The sequence below is a fragment of the Camelina sativa genome, chromosome 9 (genome assembly GCF_030686135.1).
Source record: "Camelina sativa cultivar CO46 ecotype springtype chromosome 9, ASM3068613v1".
Lineage (NCBI taxonomy): Eukaryota > Viridiplantae > Streptophyta > Magnoliopsida > Brassicales > Brassicaceae > Camelina > Camelina sativa.
This window is the reverse complement of record NC_141888.1, coordinates 32,267,365-32,287,957: the sequence shown is the minus strand read 5'-3', so window position 1 is coordinate 32,287,957 and position 20,593 is coordinate 32,267,365. Positions and strand designations below refer to the sequence as shown.

The 20,593-nt window shown below is 34.0% G+C and overlaps 1 protein-coding gene across 1 annotated transcript; it reads left to right on the top strand.

Annotated features, from left to right (window-relative positions):
* The first annotated feature begins 7 nt into the window (after positions 1 to 7).
* On the top strand, positions 8 to 2,718 carry LOC104712328 (fatty acyl-CoA reductase 6, chloroplastic-like). Its single transcript, XM_010429201.3, has 8 exons — positions 8 to 378; positions 457 to 560; positions 651 to 850; positions 938 to 1,038; positions 1,148 to 1,319; positions 1,450 to 1,611; positions 1,699 to 2,148; positions 2,450 to 2,718. Exons 1-8 carry the CDS (start codon positions 84 to 86, stop codon positions 2,598 to 2,600), a joined length of 1,635 nt encoding a protein of 544 aa, XP_010427503.2. The 5' UTR covers positions 8 to 83; the 3' UTR covers positions 2,601 to 2,718.
* The last annotated feature ends 17,875 nt before the right edge of the window (positions 2,719 to 20,593 follow it).

The window sequence follows — 20,593 nt, the reverse complement described above, 5'->3', positions numbered from 1 at the left end:
AAAAGCCAATTCTTAAAAGCACTTTTTTTTTTTTTGATTTTATCTTAAAAGCTTTTCTTCATTATATTTGTTGGTGCCTAAAAATGGCAACCAGAAATCTCCTTGCCACGAGCAACACCGTCAAGTTGAATGGTGTCAGCTTCTCCTCCTCTTTTACCGACAAACCTAACCGCTACCTTGCTCGTTGTTGGGCACAGACTACTAGTAGTCGTAGAGTCCAAACTGCGTGTTACTATCGTGAGACGTCATTGAAAGCTGTGACGTCGTTAGAGAGGCCTGAGGTAGAAACAGATACTAACTGTGACGGAATTGGAATCGTCCGTTTCTTAAAAGGAAAAAGCTATCTCGTTACTGGTGCAACAGGGTTTCTTGCCAAAGGTAAGTAAAAACCCTAAATTAGCGTTTTCTTCTTAGCCAAGTAAACTGATTTTTAGGTTAATAAATTCTTCATTGCAGTGTTGATCGAGAAAATGTTGAGGGAAGGTCCTGAGATTGGGAAAATCTTCCTTCTAATGAGATCCAAGGATCAAGAATCAGCAAACAAGAGACTCTACTTTGAGGTCCGTTTTACATATTTTCACTCTCAACCATTTTAATTTTGGTTCCTAATCACATTTTGTATCCCTTTTTTTTTTTCATTTTCCAAACAGATCATAAGATCGGATCTGTTCAAGCTTCTGAAGCAGATGCACGGGAGCTCTTACGAAACCTTTATGAAGAGCAAGTTGATTCCAGTAATTGGAGACATTGGAGAAGACAATCTAGGGATCGAACCTGAAATAGCAGACATGATTAGTGAGGAGATTGATGTCATTATCAGTTGTGGTGGTCGTACAACATTCGACGACAGGTGTTTTGTCTATTTCTTCTCGCCAGGTTTTTCAGTGCTTGCATACTAACTGTAGTAATTGCTTTGAATCCAAACAAACCTAAACAGATACGACTCTGCCCTTAGTGTCAATGCTCTTGGACCTAATAGGCTCTTAAGCTTCGGAAAAGAATGCAAGAAATTAAAACTTTTCCTCCATTTTTCGACTGGTATGAGTTTTTTTTTTTTAAATAATTTGTTTTGGCCGAGATTAAGGTGTTTGCAGAAAACTTTCAGAAACTGATTTTTTTTTATAATTTTTTTTTTTTGATACGTTAGCTTACGTGACTGGCAAGAATGAGGGGTTAGTACTAGAGACTCCTCTGTGTATTGGAGAAAACATAACTTCTGACTTGAACATCGAATCCGAGCTGAAACTAGCTTCAGAAGCTGTAAGAAAGTTCCATGGAAGAGAAAAAACCAATAAACTGAAAGAACTCGGTTTTGAAAGGTGAGAAAATACACGTTAAATTTTTACTTTCTGCACCACCTTCTATGTTTTTATCTTATATATGTAACAAAAAATTACTTTCTTATCTACGAAAATCTGATATAATATGTGGTTATGTTATGAGAAACAGAGCTCAACACTATGGGTGGGATAATAGTTACACATTCACAAAAGCCATGGGTGAGACTATAATAAACAGCAATCGAGGAGATTTGCCTGTGGTGATCATAAGGCCTAGTATTATCGAAAGCTCTTACAAGGAGCCTTTCCCTGGCTGGATCCAAGGAATAAGGTTTAAAAATTGTTTTCAGAAACAAGGGCCTACTATGTATTAGCTTGTGGTTTTAAGTACTGAAAATTTTTATTTGGTATAAAACAGAATGGTTGATCCAATCATCGTTGGCTATTATGGCAAAGGCCAGATTTCTGGATTCTGGGCAGATTCTAAATCTTTATTGGACATCACACCTGTTGATATGCTTGTGAACGCGGCAATAACAGCCATGGCAAAGCATGGTTGTGGTGTACCAGAGCTCAAAGTTTACACTGTCACTTCTTCATCTCATGCAAACCCACTGCGATTTGGCGAGTTGATGGATCTCTCTTACCAACATCTGCGTGACTCTCCAATGGAAAATACAGAGATAGATTTAGCGCCTATGAAATACCACAGTTCCTTAGAGAGTTTCACCTCCTCTTTGTCCAACAAAATGAAAAGAAAAGAAGGAGAATCACATATATCCACAATGAGCGATAAGCAAAAGAGAAGGCTAAAGTATCTTGTGTCCATGGCAAGAATATATAAGCCTTACATGTTCTTTCAAGCGTGGTAATTAATACTCCCTCCGTTTTATAATATAGGATGTTTAGAGGATTATTTTTGTTTCATAATATAGGATGTTTCCAACTTTCAATGCAACTTTTAGATTAATTTTATATTTTATATTATGCAGTCTTGAGTATGATTGGTTAAACTTTTTAAAAGTAATTTTTTTTTAATATGTGTATTTCTACTAAAACATCCTATATTTTGAAACGGAGGGAGTAAAATATACTTGGCCTTGTCCTTATATAATTATATTATAAAGCAATCATGAGATTACTAACCCGTAATTCAAATTCTATACTAGGTTTGACGATACGAATACAACAAGTTTGATGCATGAGATGTCTATGGAAGAGAGAAAGATGTTTGAGTTCAATACCAAAGACATTGACTGGAAGCATTACATTGCCAACGTTCATCTTCCGGGTCTCAAAAAGCAATTCTTTCAGGGATGATCCAGTTAAAGAGAATGATTTAAGATATCTTATTATATAAAGTTTGATGTCAAAGTTACTTATTAACAAAATTGTGACACATGTCAATTATATCGTTCAGATGTTTCAGATGTTGACACATGTCAATTCTAAAAACAACAAAATTAAAAAATATATAAAAATTCAAAACCTACCATAAAAAGGTTTTATATAAAAGTAAAATATGTATTGCTAATTTTACAAGAAAAATGATTACTTTTTATATAATATAATAAAATGATTGTGAAAATTATACAATTAATTACTATTCCTAAAAAAATGTAAATACTCACCTTTACATAAAAAAAAAGTATAAAAATAAAAATATAAATAGATCTTCTCATATTTTTTTCACCAATCAAATAATTTATTCAAAAATACTACTATCTTAATATATAAAGTATGGTTTCAAAAGTTATGAATTTTCATAAGATCGCGACATGTGTCAAAATCTTATGATGTTGTAGATTATTAAAATAATAATTAAAAATTATATTAAATTATACAATTTTGCAGTTTTATAGAAAAAAGAATCGTCTACATTAGATTGAATTCCTTGGCCTAATCTTAAAAGAAAAATAATTTATCCTTAAACTTCTACAATAATTAAACTTATACAACAAAAATCATACGTTATACTGAATTCTTTGGCCTAATCTTAAAAGAAAAAGAATTTAAATGTAAAGATATGTATTCTCTTAGATCTTTGTCATATAAATAAAGAGGAAGACGTCATTCTGATGTATCAAACTCAATTAGAATTTTTAATCATGAGCACTACAGATAGAAACCAAAACTGGGAAAATAATGAAAAGTCAGCCAAAAAAGGAATAGAACCATTATGAATAATGATCAATTTGTTATGATGGAGAAGACGCTTACCGATGAACCTCATATGCGACTGAAACTAGCTACACTTCAGACATGGGTCGACAAACTAAATCAATGCGTAATTATAAGACTCATATTCAACTTCACATACATATTTTTTCATAATTGACTAATATTATTTTACAAAATCTAAGGACCCTAGCTTACAACTATGCAGCTAAGAAAATGACTTTTTTTTTCCGAGACACTTTCATCTAACAAAAACATATATTTCAGGATTATTACAAACGATCAAAAGAAGTTAAAACTAGCAAATATTCAAACCCATCAATTTAACCACAAATATCTTGCAAAGGAATCTAACAGATATCTTATGCTAAGTATATTATATGTATTTTCTCAATTAGATTTTGACATGTATAAACAAAAACATAATACATTAAGTATGTATACTATTATTAATCAAGAAGTAGTGAATAACAAATCTAAAAAGAATAACATAAGTTATGTCAAAAGAATTATTATATTTGAAACTTAATAGGAACAGCTAATTAAGAAAATACCATTATATCTACATAAAATTTACATGTTTATATCAAAAGCTTTAATCTTTGAATTTTTTTCTGATATAATTTTGCTGATCTGTTTTGGGTCTTTTATTCGTGCGGGTTCTTCAATAGAAGCTATTAGATGCAATGAATGGAATCAAAGTACATAAAACCCGCTAAATTAATCGAGGATGGAGACACTGATGTAGGTTCCAAAAGTAATTCTACAGTTAGTAGCGTTATAAGTTTCAAAGATTAGTCGGTGGTTGATGTATTTGGTCAAAATCTAGAGTTTTCTCTTCTGGAAAAATGTCATGAATTCCGGTACTGAAACAAGAGCTGGACCGAGTAATTGAGAAGCGATTTTGTAATTTGGGAAGTTGGAATGGTAAACCGTTATAAAATTGGTTTCAAACCTGATTTATGTGGTTTTCTATCGAATTTGGTTCGTAAACCATTTAAGTCCAGGTATATAGAGAAATATATGAGAACTTTTGATTCGGGTAGAAATAGGTTGAGAACTTACGACTCGAGAATATTTGAGATGAGGTCATAATTCTAAGTAGTTTTGGTACAATGTGATACTTCTGAGGAGTAAATAAGGCATCAATCCTTAACGTGATTATGACATATACATGTTTTTGATTATTAATAAAGTTTTTTTTTGTTTATTCAAATTTTTATTTTTCTTGTGTTATATTAATTTTTTTTTTTCAAGTTCTCAACTTTGTTTGGGTTGGTCATAAAATCACTGTAATAGAGTAGAAAATTTTCACCGGTTGTTCATCCAAAATAACTTTGGAGTAAAAAAATTAATAGTTAAAGAAATTATGTCACAAAACAGTTTTAGTAATTATAAGAACTATAATTATGCCAAGCAACATAAAATTTGTTTAATTTGTTTAAAAGACATTTTAATGGTGATAAAGAGCATAATTTAACAATAAAATAATTTATGATTTAAGAGCATATTTTTAATGGTGAACCATATAGTAAAATTGTACATGGTTACTACAATATATATTGCTTTGATGAATTATTTGCATATAATTTTTCTTTTGTAATAAGTTGTGAAAAGTTTTTGAAATTTGAAAATAATAATATTTTTAATGATGAGTATTTGGCAAAAATTTTGGTGGGATATAATTTTGCTTTAGATTATTTTAATAATTGTTATAATATATTAAAAATATAAATAAGTGTACAAAGGTAAATACAAATATGATTTTGGTGGGAAATAATTTAGCTTTAAATTATTGTAATAATTGTTATAATTAAAAATATGAATAAGTGTATGTAGGTAAATACAAATATGATTTTTCTCTAACTAAAATTATTTATATATTTACTTAAAGAAATAAAATTTCTTAGGATTTATTCTCTTCAACGATTTCAGTATCCACACATTGTGCGGGCCCTTATCTAGTGATATATAAACGAACAAAAAAAAAACTCCCCTTATTTATTATTTTTCTGGCACAAAGTGATTATGTTGTGTTGTATTTATGCATGCATTATCAATTAATCATATATATAATTGTTAATAAAAGTTTGTTCTATCCAATAACACTTGATTTTAACCTGCGGTACACCGCGGGCATATAATTTTTATTTATATTTATATTTTATGTTGTATTTATTTGTTAAATATTAGATGTTTTGTAAATAGAGGAATAACTAAATTTTCCGATTGTTGTGCGGCTAAATATTTATATTATTTTTTAACCCGTAATACACATCATGGCCATTTGTTTGTTATATTTAGTTTGTTTTGTTTAGTGTTTGAGATTCTATTTTGATTTTTAATTATTATAACAAAAAAATAAGAGATCTAAATACATAATAAGTAATTTATACGATGTGATTAAGTCACATTTTTCCTAATGATTTAATTATTTTACACAATTTTAATTAAATCAACTTAATTTTATATGTCAAATATTCTAATATTAGTAGTGTTAAAAAATAATAAAATAAGAATTTAACCCGTGTTAGCACAAATTTAATAATATTTTATTAATTCCAACATTTCCTCTTATAACTCATCTACAATATAACCACATGATATACAATATAATACTTTAAACTTTTTAATTTTACATATTCGTAATATTTAAAATTTTTATTAAGTTTATATTTGTTAATTATAATAATATTTAAAGAAATGTCAATTGAAGTTTTTCTTACATTAAGAATCAAAGTTCACAAGTTTTGGACAACAAAATAGGAATAAAATTTTTGTATTCTTTGTTTGCAAAAGATTCAAATATAAAATATATTCAAAACACAACCGAATGTGTGGTTAAATATATCATAATTTATATTTCCATATTGATTGCTGTTATTTTTTAGTTAGAATAGAATGTAAAACATTTAGGAAACAAAATTTGAAGTAATGTTATTTTTGGAAAAATTTTAGGGGTTAATGTTGTAAATAATTTTTTTAATAAACAAAATTAAAAGGGCATAACACAAAATGTACTTAAAAAATGTTAATATAGATTTAACAACAAAATTGATTCCCCATAGTAATGAGGCTTTTTGAAAGATGTTCGAGTTCTGCAGCTAATATATGGGTTTGGGTTTAAGCTTGGGCTGAAATAGTCAAGAAGAAAGGGCTTTGGTTAGTTTAACTAATTTCTAAAACCAATTAAACTCTAAATTGAAAGGCTCTCCCTATATCCGGCGATTGTCGCCGGCGTTCTGTAACTCACTGGGGGAACAAGTTTTGTTTATTTTCTTTACTCCGGAGTAGTAAAGAAACTTACTCTGGAGCTTTATACATACTTAGACTATTTGATTCGTCTCACGGTGGATCTTTAATTCTTTCTCCAACAAACGTAATCACACCATTGTATCAGAGTCTGTTGTTGCTCTGTTACCCAATTTTACGACATGCGTATTTTGGCGTTTTTGGTAAACTTTGATGTTTAATTAGAATTGACAACAAAAGTAGATGATTTAAATGGCTTGAGGCAAAGTTCAGGGTTTAAATGGTTTTTTTGGGTAAGTTCATGATTTAATTGACATTTTTCCCTTAAAAGTTTGTTTGTTTTTTTTTTTCACATTGCTAGAAACAATAAATGCCTACGCTTTTCTATCCTTAAAACTGGTTATTCACAATTTTAAACACCCAGTTTCACCACTAGGTCCGCTTGGAACCCCTACCAGCCACTACCCACCGCCGGTCGTTGGATTCCGGCCACCTCCGGCCACCACTCCTACGGCCACCTCTGGCCACCTCCGGCGGCTACCACCTCTCCTCCAGCCACCATCATCCTCCCCTACCACCACCACCATATCACCAGAATTGTAATTTTCCTTACCCCTCCTCCCATTCTTCTAATTTATTTGAAAAGTATGCTATATTCTTAATTAGTTTATTGGTTTTGGTTATACACCAAATTGATCCTTAATAAAAACACACAAACATTATTCCTACCAAAAAAAAAACACACAAACATTATTTTATTTCTCTTGCAAAATTCTCACCCACTCCGGTGGTGCCACGTGGACAGATGATCAGGCCTAAAACAAATCTTGCACAAGATCCATCTCCACTGATCTAAGCCCACTGTTCTATTAAACCCTATTTTTAAATTGTTAAGAACATAGAGAGTGTTGGCCCAATACAGATGGCCTAACCCGTTAATTCCTAAGAGCATTCTCATTGCACAAAATAGAATGGATGTGTTAAAAAATTTAAATAATTAAATTTTAACCCACAATATACTGTGAGATAATTTATTTATAACTAAAAATAAATAAATTTTAAGTTGTATTTGTTTATTAATATTGTTTGCTTTCTTTAGTGTTTAAGATTGTATAATTGTATTTTGATTATTAATTACATGATTCAACTCGCAATAATTTGTTTTTTTTAATTTAATATTAATTTAATTATATTTTTTTATTACTTTAATATTGACAATGTCAACAAAATAATGTAATGATGTTTTACCTATATAGCATCGAGTTAATAATATTTTAACTTTTTAAAAGTTTAAATTATTTGAAATAAAGAACAAGAATAAACCAAAGAAAAATTATGAATTTGAATGCGTGATAAATAAAGCTCCTTACTCATTAGTATTCAGAATTATTTTGGTTCATTTTATAGCATAACCCTGAACTATTGTTAATTTTTTTTATAGATGATGTGAGACATTGTACATATTTTTTATAGATGATGTGAGATACTTATTAGATTAGCTCGCAACCCTTGCACTAAATAGACATTCACGAGTTGTGGAAGCTCTGTATCACACGTTGTACATTTGCCTTGTATGAAACCATGACTTCCATCTCCAAAGGTCACTGTACCTCCTTTTAACTTCTTAAGGTTTTGTAAGTTACTTTTGGTTCCAGTCATATGTCTTGAGCATCCGCTATCAAAGAACCAAGGCTCCGAGTCTTCTTGTTCTTCAGAAATCATGGTCATATTGCACCTAAACCCAGATGAAATTGCTTCTAATTGATACAAATCATTCTTCTTCATCCAAACTTGTCTTCTAAACCCATTCCAGAAGAATCTCCCTTGTCGCTTTAACTTATATACTTTTTCCTAGAATTTGGAACAATAGCGCTTGTAATGTCCAAATTTACCACAGAAATAACAGCCTGATGACTTAATCGATACAGCTGATGTTGTTTCCAAATCAGATTGATGTACTCCAGCTGCAACAAATTTGGTTGTTGTGGTCTTGACTCCTTTGTTCTCGGTAAAACCTAAACCCCTATGAGTTTTTTCAGTTCTTCCATAGCTTAAAATTTTATCAAGTTGCTTTGTTCCTGCAAACATGTGAATTTTTCTGTGCTGTTGATCTAGTTCGGATTGAAGTTCTAAGGATTTCTTCCTTTCTTGACACAGTTCTTCCTCGAGTTTGTCTGCTTTTGCAGAAAGGACCAGCTTTTCTTTCGTTAAATCCAATGAATCTTTGGCAATTTCCTTCTCATCCACCAGTTCGTTTTGTAACGATTCGATTACTGCTTCAAGACGAAATTTTTCTTTGATTATCCCTTGATTTTCTTTTCCTAACGTAATCAGTTTTTCTCTCACTTCTTTGTAGCTTTGAACAATATCAAGAGCTTCCTCATCTTCTGATTCAGAATCAGTTACTTCTACTCTGTTATCAAATTCAGTTATTCCCACCATAGCAACTAGATTCATGAGTTCTTCTTCGCTACTGCTATCATCATCTGATTCATCCTCAATGCTTATCATGGACTTTACATTCTTGGTTTTAGAATTATTTACACATTCATCATGTGTATGTCTTGTCCCTCTGCAAATTGTGCACTTTGAGTCTCGTAACTTGATAGTTGGACATTCACGAATAAAATATCCAAACCCCTTGCATTCATGACACTGCATATCAGCCTTTTTAACTTCACTGGTCTTCTTGTATGAGCCAATCTTCTTCTGTCCTTGACATTGTTCTATCCTTCTTAACGCTCGATCGAATCTTCTTACCAATAGGCTCACAACATCTTCTTCTCCTTGATCAGATGTGTCTTTGCTAACTGTTAAGGCTATCCCCTTTGGTTTCTTGATTCCATTAAGTTCCATCTCATGTGCTTCCAGCATACCAACCACTTTACCATAACTGAGACAGTCCAAATTATGAGATACAGTTAGTGCTGTCTTGTATCCCATGAACCTTGAGGGAAGACACTTTAAAAATTTCTTAACTAGCTTCTGATCCTTATAGGTTTTTCCAAGAGTTATTGCTTCTTGTGCCAAAGCGCTTAGCTTTGAACTAAAGTCTGAGATTGATTCATGCTCCTCCATCCTTAGATTCTCAAATCTAGAAGCCAACATGTTTTTTCTTGAACTTTGCACATTTGTGGTTCCTTCATACTGAATTTGAAGGATATCCCATGCTTCTTTAGCGGTTTCACACCCCTGAATTAGGTTGAACTGTTTTCTTTGAACACTGCAATGAATAGCACTTAGCGCTCTAGAATTGTACTTGGATCTCTTCTTCTCTTCCTCAGTCCAGTCTGCTTTGGGTTTAACTATTCGTTCGCCTGTTTCATCCTTGATTGTCGGTTCCTCCCACTTTTCTAGAACAGATTTCCAAGCTAGACGATCGATGCCTCCTATTATGGACTTGATCCTTGATTTCCAAAACCCATAGTTTCCATCGTCTAAAACAACCTTATTGTTGTTGACCAGATCTCTGTAGTTCTCCATCTTGTCTGCAGAATCTCACCTGTAGTATTTTGAACAAGTGCTGTTCTGATACTGATAAGCTCAAATTAATCCCTAGAGCTACTCTCTCAAACAAGAGATCACTGCAGTACTTAGGGGTCGAATCCACAGAGACTCAAGATCAAATACAATAGATTGTAAAGTTTTGTAAATTACGCTAAACAAGTTAAATTGAATTAAAATTAAAGCAATGCAAATATTTAAAAGAAAGTGTTGTAAATCCAGAAAATCAAAAGAGTTAAGCCTAGGGAATTTCTCAGGAAATTATGAAATATTAAATCAGATAAATTAATTAAGGTTCAAGCAATAAAGATCAGATCTGGATTTCTAAACTTTTGGTAAATTAAATCAGCTCTCACTGCAAATAATATCTAAATTTAAAACCAGAAAATCCAAATCTCTTTGTAAAATTCTAAGTAATAAATCAGCTTTAAAAATAGGTTTAGAAAAGTTCACAGAATTATTAATTCAAATCTCTTTGTAAGAAACAATTCTGTTCATCAATGGTTTAATCAGGAAAAAAATTATATTCTCATATTAATTTATTTCCCTAAGATAACAATTCTAGGTGATCAATCAAGAATTATTGTGAGGAACAACCAAGGATGAAGATCATAAAAGATTAAGAACCCTAAAAATCTCAGATCTAATAAATCATAAAAACCTTATGAAAAACCCTAAACCTAACAAGCAAATTACTCAGACATGTCAAATAAAGCACACATCATAATTCTGAATAACATGCAATATATATTAAAAGTAAAAGAGGGATTTCAAGAAATCTTCTCTCTACAAAGAATTCAGATCTATCTCTCCCAAAAGCTCTCAATATCTTTTCTCTCAAAAACTGCTCGAAGATAACTTGAGGGTTTCTAAAATCCAAAAATAATATATATACATCCTAAAATACGTCCAGGGGCTTATGTTGCAATTATAGAAGACTTTGGGCAAATTTGTAAAACTTCCAATTTCTTGTTCTCTCGTCGGGTAAACATGAGTGTCGATCGATGCCCTTTTAGGTGGTGTCGATCGATGCTCTGACTCTGATCCGACTCCAACTTGATTTCCTTCGGTAAAGTGCTCCAAAATGATCCAAATTGTTCCATATTGCTCCATTCGTGCCAAATTCCTAAATAACCTGTAAAGACTCAAAAACAACCTAGAAACAAATCAAAAGACTCAAAAAGCACACTTATATCATGGTTAAAAACCGTAAAAACCATGATATATCAACTCCCCCAGACTTAGCCTTTGCTTGCCCTCAAGCAAAACAGAAACTTAAAACTGTGAAAGAGGTTTGAAAACATAGAATTCACTCAACTGCTGGTAACTGATCTCCGCACTCTTCATCGCCTTGACTCTCAAGAACTTACTTCATATACTTTGTCAATTGAAAAGCATCAACATTCCTTACTCAAATCCCACAATCCTCTGGAATCTCTAGTCTCACCATTGCCATCTCATTACATAAATTAAAGCAAGTACAGGTGAGTTCTTACCTTGGTGTATCGAACAGTGGCATATGGACTCTCTTCAGGCCAAGACATTCTTCTTACATCTCCTTTCCTCTCCCTTTTCTCACTTCCATTTTTCTTTTCTTTTCTTATTCTTTTTTTAGCAAAGGTGTAAGCGAATACCGGGGTCATCGGTAATTTACCTACCCCTCGCTTCCAAGCTTTGTGTGATCATTTGACTCAAGAGTAGAATAATGAGGTCACTGGTAATTTATCTACCTCTCTAAACTGATCAAAATCATTTCATCTTTTATTTCTCTTTTTTTCTTCTGATTATTTTTTTTTTTCTTAAGCACTGAAGGGAAGAGAGAGGGGAGACATACTTTGAAAAATTGCACTGTCTTGTATGGCCTGAAGAAGAAGTTTAATCCACTGATTTCCAACCCCAAAGTAAGAGATTAAGTCCGGTTGAAATCCTGATAAAAGTTGAGACAGCATTGGTTGAACTAGATATCCTTTGAATAAGGGCTTTCAGGACTGTTGATACAGCTCATAGTCTTTCCACACTTCAGTTCTGAGGTCAAGCTTAGTCAAGAATCATTAGAATGTTAGCCAAAGAACAAGAACCATCAGTTAGAGATCATAATTCAACATAAATTTTTGAAAAATTTGACTCAATAAAAACAAAAATACAGTTTTGACACAAGACACAAAAACCAAGTAAGTAGTTAGTACTAACCTCCCCCAGACTTAAACAACAATGTCCGCAGTGTTATCAAAGAAGGGAAAAGTCAAGAAACAAAAATTGTGTTGAAAAATTGAAAGAAAAATTGAACAAATTTTCGGGTTACCCAATCGGCGTCGATCGATGCCATTCAAGGCAGTGTCGATCGACGCCTTCGGTGAATGGTGAATTTTGGCCGAATCTCCTTGTTTGTTGCAGTTAGTTGTGTTTTGTTGGATCAATCCTTTGATGTTAATTATGTTAAGAAACACTCAAACACAAACACAGGTTAAAAGCAACATGATAGATAGTTCATAAATCCAAACAACTTTCAAACAAAAACTGACTCAAAGCAAGAAGAAAAATGACTCAATCCTAAAAAGGGAAAAAGATAAAGAGAACCATAATCAGAAGCTAAAATGTAACAGAAACATCATTCAGCACCATCATCATCATCAGTAGCGTCAGCATCCTCATCAGAAACAGGATCAGCAGATGGTGAAGATGGCGAAGGGGACCTGCGCCTAGTACGCCTGGTAGGACGAATGCAGCCACACTGAAAAAGTCGAGCCATGCTATTCCAGATGGCACGCAAAGCAGAAACCACATAAGTCGGATGAGCACCCTGGTCCATAGTGGCGAGATCCTGCTGTGGCTCTGGAAACTCAAATGTCGCGGTCCCAGAAGAAGAACCAAACTCAAAACCCCCAGCAGGGTTAGGAGCAGCTTAATCAACAGCAGGAATAGCATCGCCTCGTCGGCAACGAGCAGCAGGTGCAGCAACAGAATCTCTCATGTCAGGCTGAAATGCCAACTGGCGGTAATCCTCGCCAATATCAGTCAGTGCAGGACGCGGCATCGAAATCATACGCTCTCCTGTGGTGGAACGAAAACGCCAGAATAAAGGCTTCTTCATCCACTGAGTATGTACCATGTAACCAACATCCATAACAGGATGCTCAGCAATGATCCTGCAACTCCCGAGATCAATCTGAAAATGCCTGAAGATTGGAGTCAGAAGACTCCCAACATACTCCTTCTTCTTTCCTTTCCCAGTGAAAGGTTTGGTCTTTAAGGTAACCAAGTGATGCGCAAAAACTGCTCCCAAGGTAACTGGTCTATCTAATGCAGGTGTAGGACAAATACCAGCAACCAAGTCTCGCAAGCCAGAATACAATAAGATCAACTCTGCCACTCGCATCTTGTTAGGCTCCATCTTACACAAAATTGTGTGCCCAATAGCACGAACAACATACCTCAGGACCGGATGTCGAATATCAGTCTGTGTAGATGACTTAGAATGATATCTCCCATGTCCAAACAAACTCCAGAAATCTTGGACATCAGGAAACTTTTCAGGAAATGCAACTGCTATAAAATCTCTCTCAAAGCCATAAATGCCACAAAGGTCTCTAAGTGGTAGCTTATAACGAATACCCCGAATGAAGAAAGAAAGGAACCCCTCCTGTGCATTCTTAACTGCTTCATTCTGATAATAAACTCCCACAGTGGCCATAAACTGACAAACAAAATCAGGATACATATCATACTGCCTAGATGCAATGGCTCCCAATCCTATCCTATCCAACACAGCAAGAACCTCATCCTTAATACCCAATTGGTTCATAGCAACCAAATCAAGTGTCCTAGTGGGGTGAATCTCAACTCCTAACCATCCATTATAGAACAATGTATCATAATCATCCCAATCATCTGACACTGGCCTATTGATGTAATTTGACTCTTCAAATTCCTTCATGAGATCATCATTCCAAATCCTATTACATCGAATCTTTCTACCTTCTGACCTTGGCCATGGAGGACGAGCTGGAACTTGTGGAGTAGAAGGAGTGGTGGTGTCGACAAAAACGTGTAAGTAGAAAATAAAAAGAAAAGTTTAGACGAAATTAAAAACTTAAATCTAATGGTAGATCAGAGAGTCCCCGACAACGGCGCCAAAATTTGATAAGCTCAAATTAATCCCTAGAGCTACTCTCTCAAACAAGAGATCACTGCAGTACTTAGGGGTCGAATCCACAGAGACTCAAGATCAAACACAATAGATTGTAAAGTTTTGTAAATTACGCTAAACAAGTTATATTGAATTAAAATTAAAGCAATGCAAATATTTAAAAGAAAGTGTTGTAAATCCAGAAAATCAAAAGAGTTAAGCCTAGGGAATTTCTCAGGAAATTATGAAATATTAAATCAGATAAATTAATTAAGGTTCAAGCAATAAAGATCAGATCTGGATTTCTAAACTTTTGGTAAATTAAATCAGCTCTCATTGCAAATAATATCTAAATTTAAACCAGAAAATTCAAATCTCTTTGTAAAATTCTAAGTAATAAATCAGCTTTAAAAATAGGTTTAGAAAAGTTCACAGAATTATTAATTCAAATCTCTTTGTAAGAAACAATTCTGTTCATCAATGGTTTAATCAGGAAAACAATTATATTCTCATATTAATTTATTTCCCTAAGATAACAATTCTAGGTGATCAATCAAGAATTATTGTGAGGAACAACCAAGGATGAAGATCATAAAAGATTAAGAACCCTAAAAATCTCAGATCTAATAAATCATAAAAAACCCTATGAAAAACCCTAAACCTAACAAGCAAATTACTCAGACATGTTAAATAAAGCACACATCATAATTCTGAATAACATGCAATAGATATTAAAAGTAAAAGAGGGAGTTCAAGAAATCTTCTCTTTACAAAGAATTCAGATCTATCTCTCCCAAAAGCTCTCAATATCGTTTCTCTCAAAAACTGCTAGAAGATAACTTGAGGGTTTCTAAAACCCAAAAACAATATATATACATCCTAAAATACGTCCAGAGGCTTATGTTGCAATTATAGAAGACTTTGGGCAAATTTGTAAAACTTCCAATTTCTTGTTCTCTCGTCGGGTAAACATGAGTGTCGATCGATGCCCTTTTAGGTGGTGTCGATCGATGCTCTGACTCTGATCCGACTCCAACTTGATTTCCTTCGGTAAAGTGCTCCAAAATAATCCAAATTGTTCCATATTGCTCCATTCGTGCCAAATTCCTAAATAACCTGTAAAGACTCAAAAACAACCTAGAAACAAATCAAAAGACTCAAAAAGCACACTTATATCATGGTTAAAAACCGTAAAAAACATGATTTATCAGATACCAATTGAAAGTGTGAGAACTAACGATCTGAACAATGAAATAAAGATTACTTTAAACTCTCTTTTGATTGATAGAAAGTCTCTTTACAAGTTTGTTCTAAACAATTTTCTAATCTCTCAAAACTCTCTTAAAGAAACCTCAAACTCTCTCTAAGTTTTTAGCTATTTTCTTCTTTAAAGACTAAAACTTAGTAGCTAGGTTAACTCTCTCTTGTTTGTGCTAAAGCTTACAATCAGCCTTCGCACCCTATTTATAGAACTAGGCCTACGCCACACAATGGGCAAACTACCTATTCTAATCCTAATAAGAATTGGAAAATTTCTTTTTTTCTTTATGATTTAGGAAATTTCTATTGTAAACATGAAGCTCTTTGAACTTCTAGAAGCTTCTTGTGTCTTCTAATCCTGTGTAAGTCTTCAAGCTTTAAAGACCCATCTTTGATAATTGCCGACATAGATAACTTGATACTCTGTTCTTGTATTAGTGATGTGTCCTTCTGAAGTAGTTCATCCTCTTGTTCAAATGCTGCATCTTCATCATAGTCTTTAATTATTATACAACAACAATTAACAATTAACTTAAATTGGCTTAAGACTACACATATGCATATCTGGTCCCTTGCACACAATCATATACATAGCACAAATAAAATGTTCTCACAACAAAATCGCTCCCATAAACTCCAACTACAACAACAGCATTCATATTCTTATCTAAACCAGCCAGCTAGCCCATTTATTTCAAAATAATAGTATAGTAATAAATTTCTGACGCCAATTGTGTGACACTGTGACGACCCAACGCATCGTTTATCTTTGATAATGAGCTCCATTAACATCAATTATAATATATGCTCGTTGTATATAGAATATAGTATAGTAGAGTATGTGTTCGCTATCTGTGCCTGTACGTACAACATAATGATTACAGAACAGCGTCGTTATATCGTTTTCTGTGAGAGCTTATATTTGTGATGGTCATGCTGCTTGTTGGTGTTGAAATTGACACCCACGACAAACCAACTTAAACCAAGAACAAATCAAATAGACGCCTGATCGGATTAAACCGGAGGATCACGATATAAAGCCTGATTAAATGAGTTTATAGGCAAAAGCCCACGAAGGTGACTGAACCTACCTCGTCCTTAGGTCGACTTCCTCTTCAAGCCGACCTCTTGATCCCAAAAGAAAACTTAACAAAGATTCAAGAGAGATTTTAAAAAACTCTACTTATCTTGTAATCTAGGTATCTCATATAAATAGGTAGATTCCTCGCCATATAAAAGATCTAAAAATTAATACAAAAAACCTTAATTCCATAATTGTTTTTGAGAGAAACCTAACCTCTTCTTCAAGAGATATAAACTTTTTTTTTTTTTTTTAAGTTTTTGATTCGATTTAGAGAAAGATTGCTAAGTGAATTTGTTTTCATTTTTGTTAAATTTGGGCTTATCCTGGGCTTCTAACTAAAAACCAATTGGCAATTCGTAGATTGACCCTAACCCTTTATATATTAATGATAGTCCGTTCAAACTTCAGATGTAGGACTTGGATTGTATCCAACAATCTCCCCTTCAATCCAAGGACCACGCCTCCTCGAGATAACAACTCCATCTCGAACCGATCCCACTTGGACCGATAATAAACCCCTTCTTGGGCCCCCATTACTCGGGTTGACAAGAGGCATGTCCTTATCCACTTTTCTAAATCCACCAGTATTTTTAACCTTGGGCTCTGATACCATGTTAAATTTGGGCTTATCCTGTGCTTCTAACTAAAAACCAATTGGCAATTCGTAGATTGACCCTAACCCTTTATATATTAATGATAGTCCGTTCAAACTTCAGATGCAGGACTTGGATTGTATCCAACAATGTAATAAAGCACATATATGTGGCTAGATCTATATATGTTGAAGTACGAGATGTTCTTCTGCGTGTATGGAAGAGCATAATAGTAAACAAGACACAAGCTTTGCTAACGGGGTTCGGATAACCTACATCCCCGGGACCTAGTCCAGAACAAATCCACTATAACAAGATTACAATTGCAATTACATTGTATATCATATCAAGCAATAGTGGGGCGACGCCACACACCTTTTGTGCATCTCTCGAGAATACCCTAGACGCGCACCTCTTCATGAAACCCTCTCTTGGTATTTATAACAATTGCTCAACCCTAGAGTTGGCAGCTTTCCTATTCTAAATCGGTAAACTAACATATTTAGATAACTCCTAAATAGAATTAATTCTAATTCCATAACTCGGTAGGATTAGTATAGCTTGCACCTCAAGCTATCTTCAAGCTTATGCCAACATTCTCCCTCTTAAGCTTGAACTCCTTTTCTTCCAAATCTCTCATACCAATGAGATCCCTCATTTTTTTAAACTCGTTTCATCCAAGCGCTTTAGTCAAGATATCTACCTTTTCCTCACTTCCGGGAACATGCTCGACTTCCACTTACCCATTCTCCACACAGTTTCTTATATCTCTGCAAAATCTCATTTTATTTCATGTTTGATTGATCCCCTTTTGATGTCGTCAACCACTATCTTCATCACCTTCATTCTCTCATGCTTATATCAAACAAGGTTCAACTTCTGAACCATCTTTCATACCCACAACTATCATGTTCATTCCACAGAGACATAAATGATAGAGACTTCACCTTAGTATTTCTAGTCTTTGTGACTGCAGCAAACACATCTTAGATTGATCCCAATCAGCTTCTCATAGGATTTTCTTTTCAAATGAGCTTGATATCTCCTTGCAAATTTCCTTTAAAAACTTATAACTGAACTTATGATAATCACTGAGAAGAACCTCTTCTCCTTTTTTTCATCAAAAGAAATCTTCAAATACTTCAACCTTGATGATGCAGATCATATCTCCTTGTCCCTTTTTTTTTTTTTCCCAAACAACTCTACTTTTCCTTTGTGATCTCTTTTAATCTCTTCAACCACACAATCTTCTTTATGAACTTTATTAATCACACATACCTGTTTACAAGCTGATAAGATGATCCACTCTTCTGAAATTATGCTCTCCAACCTAACTTCAATATATTTCTTCACAACATCTTGTTTTGAGACAACAACAAAAAAAATTCTGTATTTTTCATCAGTTTGGAGGCAGAACACAATGGAGTAGCAAACCAACCCAGAAAATTATGAAATTTTGTGGGAATATCAACAACAGTCATATGAAGACACAGGAAAAAATAGATCACGATTTTCATTTACGTTTGAAAGTTACGGCCACTTTCCCAGTACAGATCCGGAATAATGTAGCCTGCAAACAGTCCAACTTTAAAAGCAATTTCCCATTAGACCACAAGGAATCAGATGACGATCTTTATATCATTAGAAAGATCTCGCTCTCAATTTTTCAGAACACCTTTTGTAGCTTAAATCCGAGGTCTGTAGCAATAGTAACCGATGAAGAAAGTACCGACCCTAGAAAGAAAACTGTTCTTGAATCCCAAAAACTTTTTCTTTTCATCATTCTTACGACTCCTCCTCTTCTTCTGGCATCTGTTCACTCTGTTTTTTTTTTCTCTTTTGTAGGATTAAGCAATGAATCAACTTCCAACATTCCCTCTTGATTCATTAGCTGAATCCCCAAAGTCCAAAAACAAAGAAATTTGATCCCACACCTACTTCTTCTCGGTTGGTTCGTGAATCTCTTTCACGACATTGGCAGAACTCATTGGTGAGTTCCCTTACTCCCTCATTGCTTCAGTCTTCACAAATTTTGTTTCTTTCTTCTTTCTTCTTCTGCAGGTGCTTAGAGTGGAATAACTCTTGTTTCCCTCTTCAATGGAGCTGATGCTTCACGTCAGTCTCTTCCGGTTAGTCAAACCCTCACCATCTCATTTTTCTTCATGGAGACTCTATGCTCTCCACAGTCCACACAGAGGTAATTCACTTCTCCCTCTTATTGATTGTGTGTCTCAATAAGGCAAACGTCCAAGCCACGACACACATACAACAAATCAAACAAAACATTAGCTGACTTCACCCCACACAAGAACCATTGGTGACTGCATGATTACGAACATAATTCTTTTCATCTTCTCGCTTTGAATTTTCTATGAAACTCCTCTATAAAGCTCTTGGCTTCAACATACATCAACACACATCCAAGAATGCTTATCAAATAAGACAAGGCCTCAATACTTCTTCTTATCAACGCAAAAAGTTTCACCATTGTTGTCTTTTTGGTTCTCAATCTTACATAGGCTTCATTTCGATCTATTCTAAGAACTTCTGAAGTCACAACACGAGACCGATCATTCTGATCTAGAATGTTCAGTACCATACTCATACTCATTTTCACTGGCGTGCTTCTCAACCTCTGAATCTTTCTTGCGTCACTTCTATCGGAGATTGAGAAATCCAGCCTTTGAATCTTCACATCTTAAGCACATTACTTGAAGAAGGATTTCCAACTCTCTGACCAATTTTCCCATCAGCCTCTCAAAACACAAACCTTAAAAACTCTCTGATTCACATAAAGGCTACCACATACTTTACCAATTATGTATTCGCTTCTTCCTCAATCTCATCGTAGAAGTAGATTCTCAAGCACTCCCTTTGATAAATCTCAGATTCCAAGAAGAGAGCCATACTCGCCCTTAAATATATCTTCGGCACGAAATTATAGTGTCCAGCTTCTTCCAATCGACCATGTCTATACTCGCCGTGACTCTCCTTATCATATCCATGAACTTACGAGTCCAAATCGATGAACCCAACATCAAACATGCCAACATCACTTTCTCTCAACCAAACCTCTTCAGCACAATTGAAACCACACACCAAAAGAAGGAAAAACAAACTTTGCTAATCGTGTGAGCTAAACACTTGATCTACAAAGAAGAAGACTAATGTATGGCTGATTTATTACAAATTCCCAAATTCACACGTGTCCACCAGCTTCCTAAACAAAATTTCTTAAACCCTTTATTTCTTCTAGCAGCTCTAACACAAGTTTCTAATTTTCCTTATTGTGAATCACCATCGATGCTTTAATATC

Bases quoted from the DNA above. Each gene is read 5' to 3' on its own strand.
- LOC104712328 (XM_010429201.3), top strand. From the start codon at position 84: ATGGCAACCAGAAATCTCCTTGCCACGAGCAACACCGTCAAGTTGAAT. The intron at 1,039-1,147 runs GTATGAGTTTTT...TTGATACGTTAG, and splicing joins TTTCCTCCATTTTTCGACTG to CTTACGTGACTGGCAAGAAT. The intron at 2,149-2,449 runs GTAATTAATACT...ATTCTATACTAG, and splicing joins TACATGTTCTTTCAAGCGTG to GTTTGACGATACGAATACAA.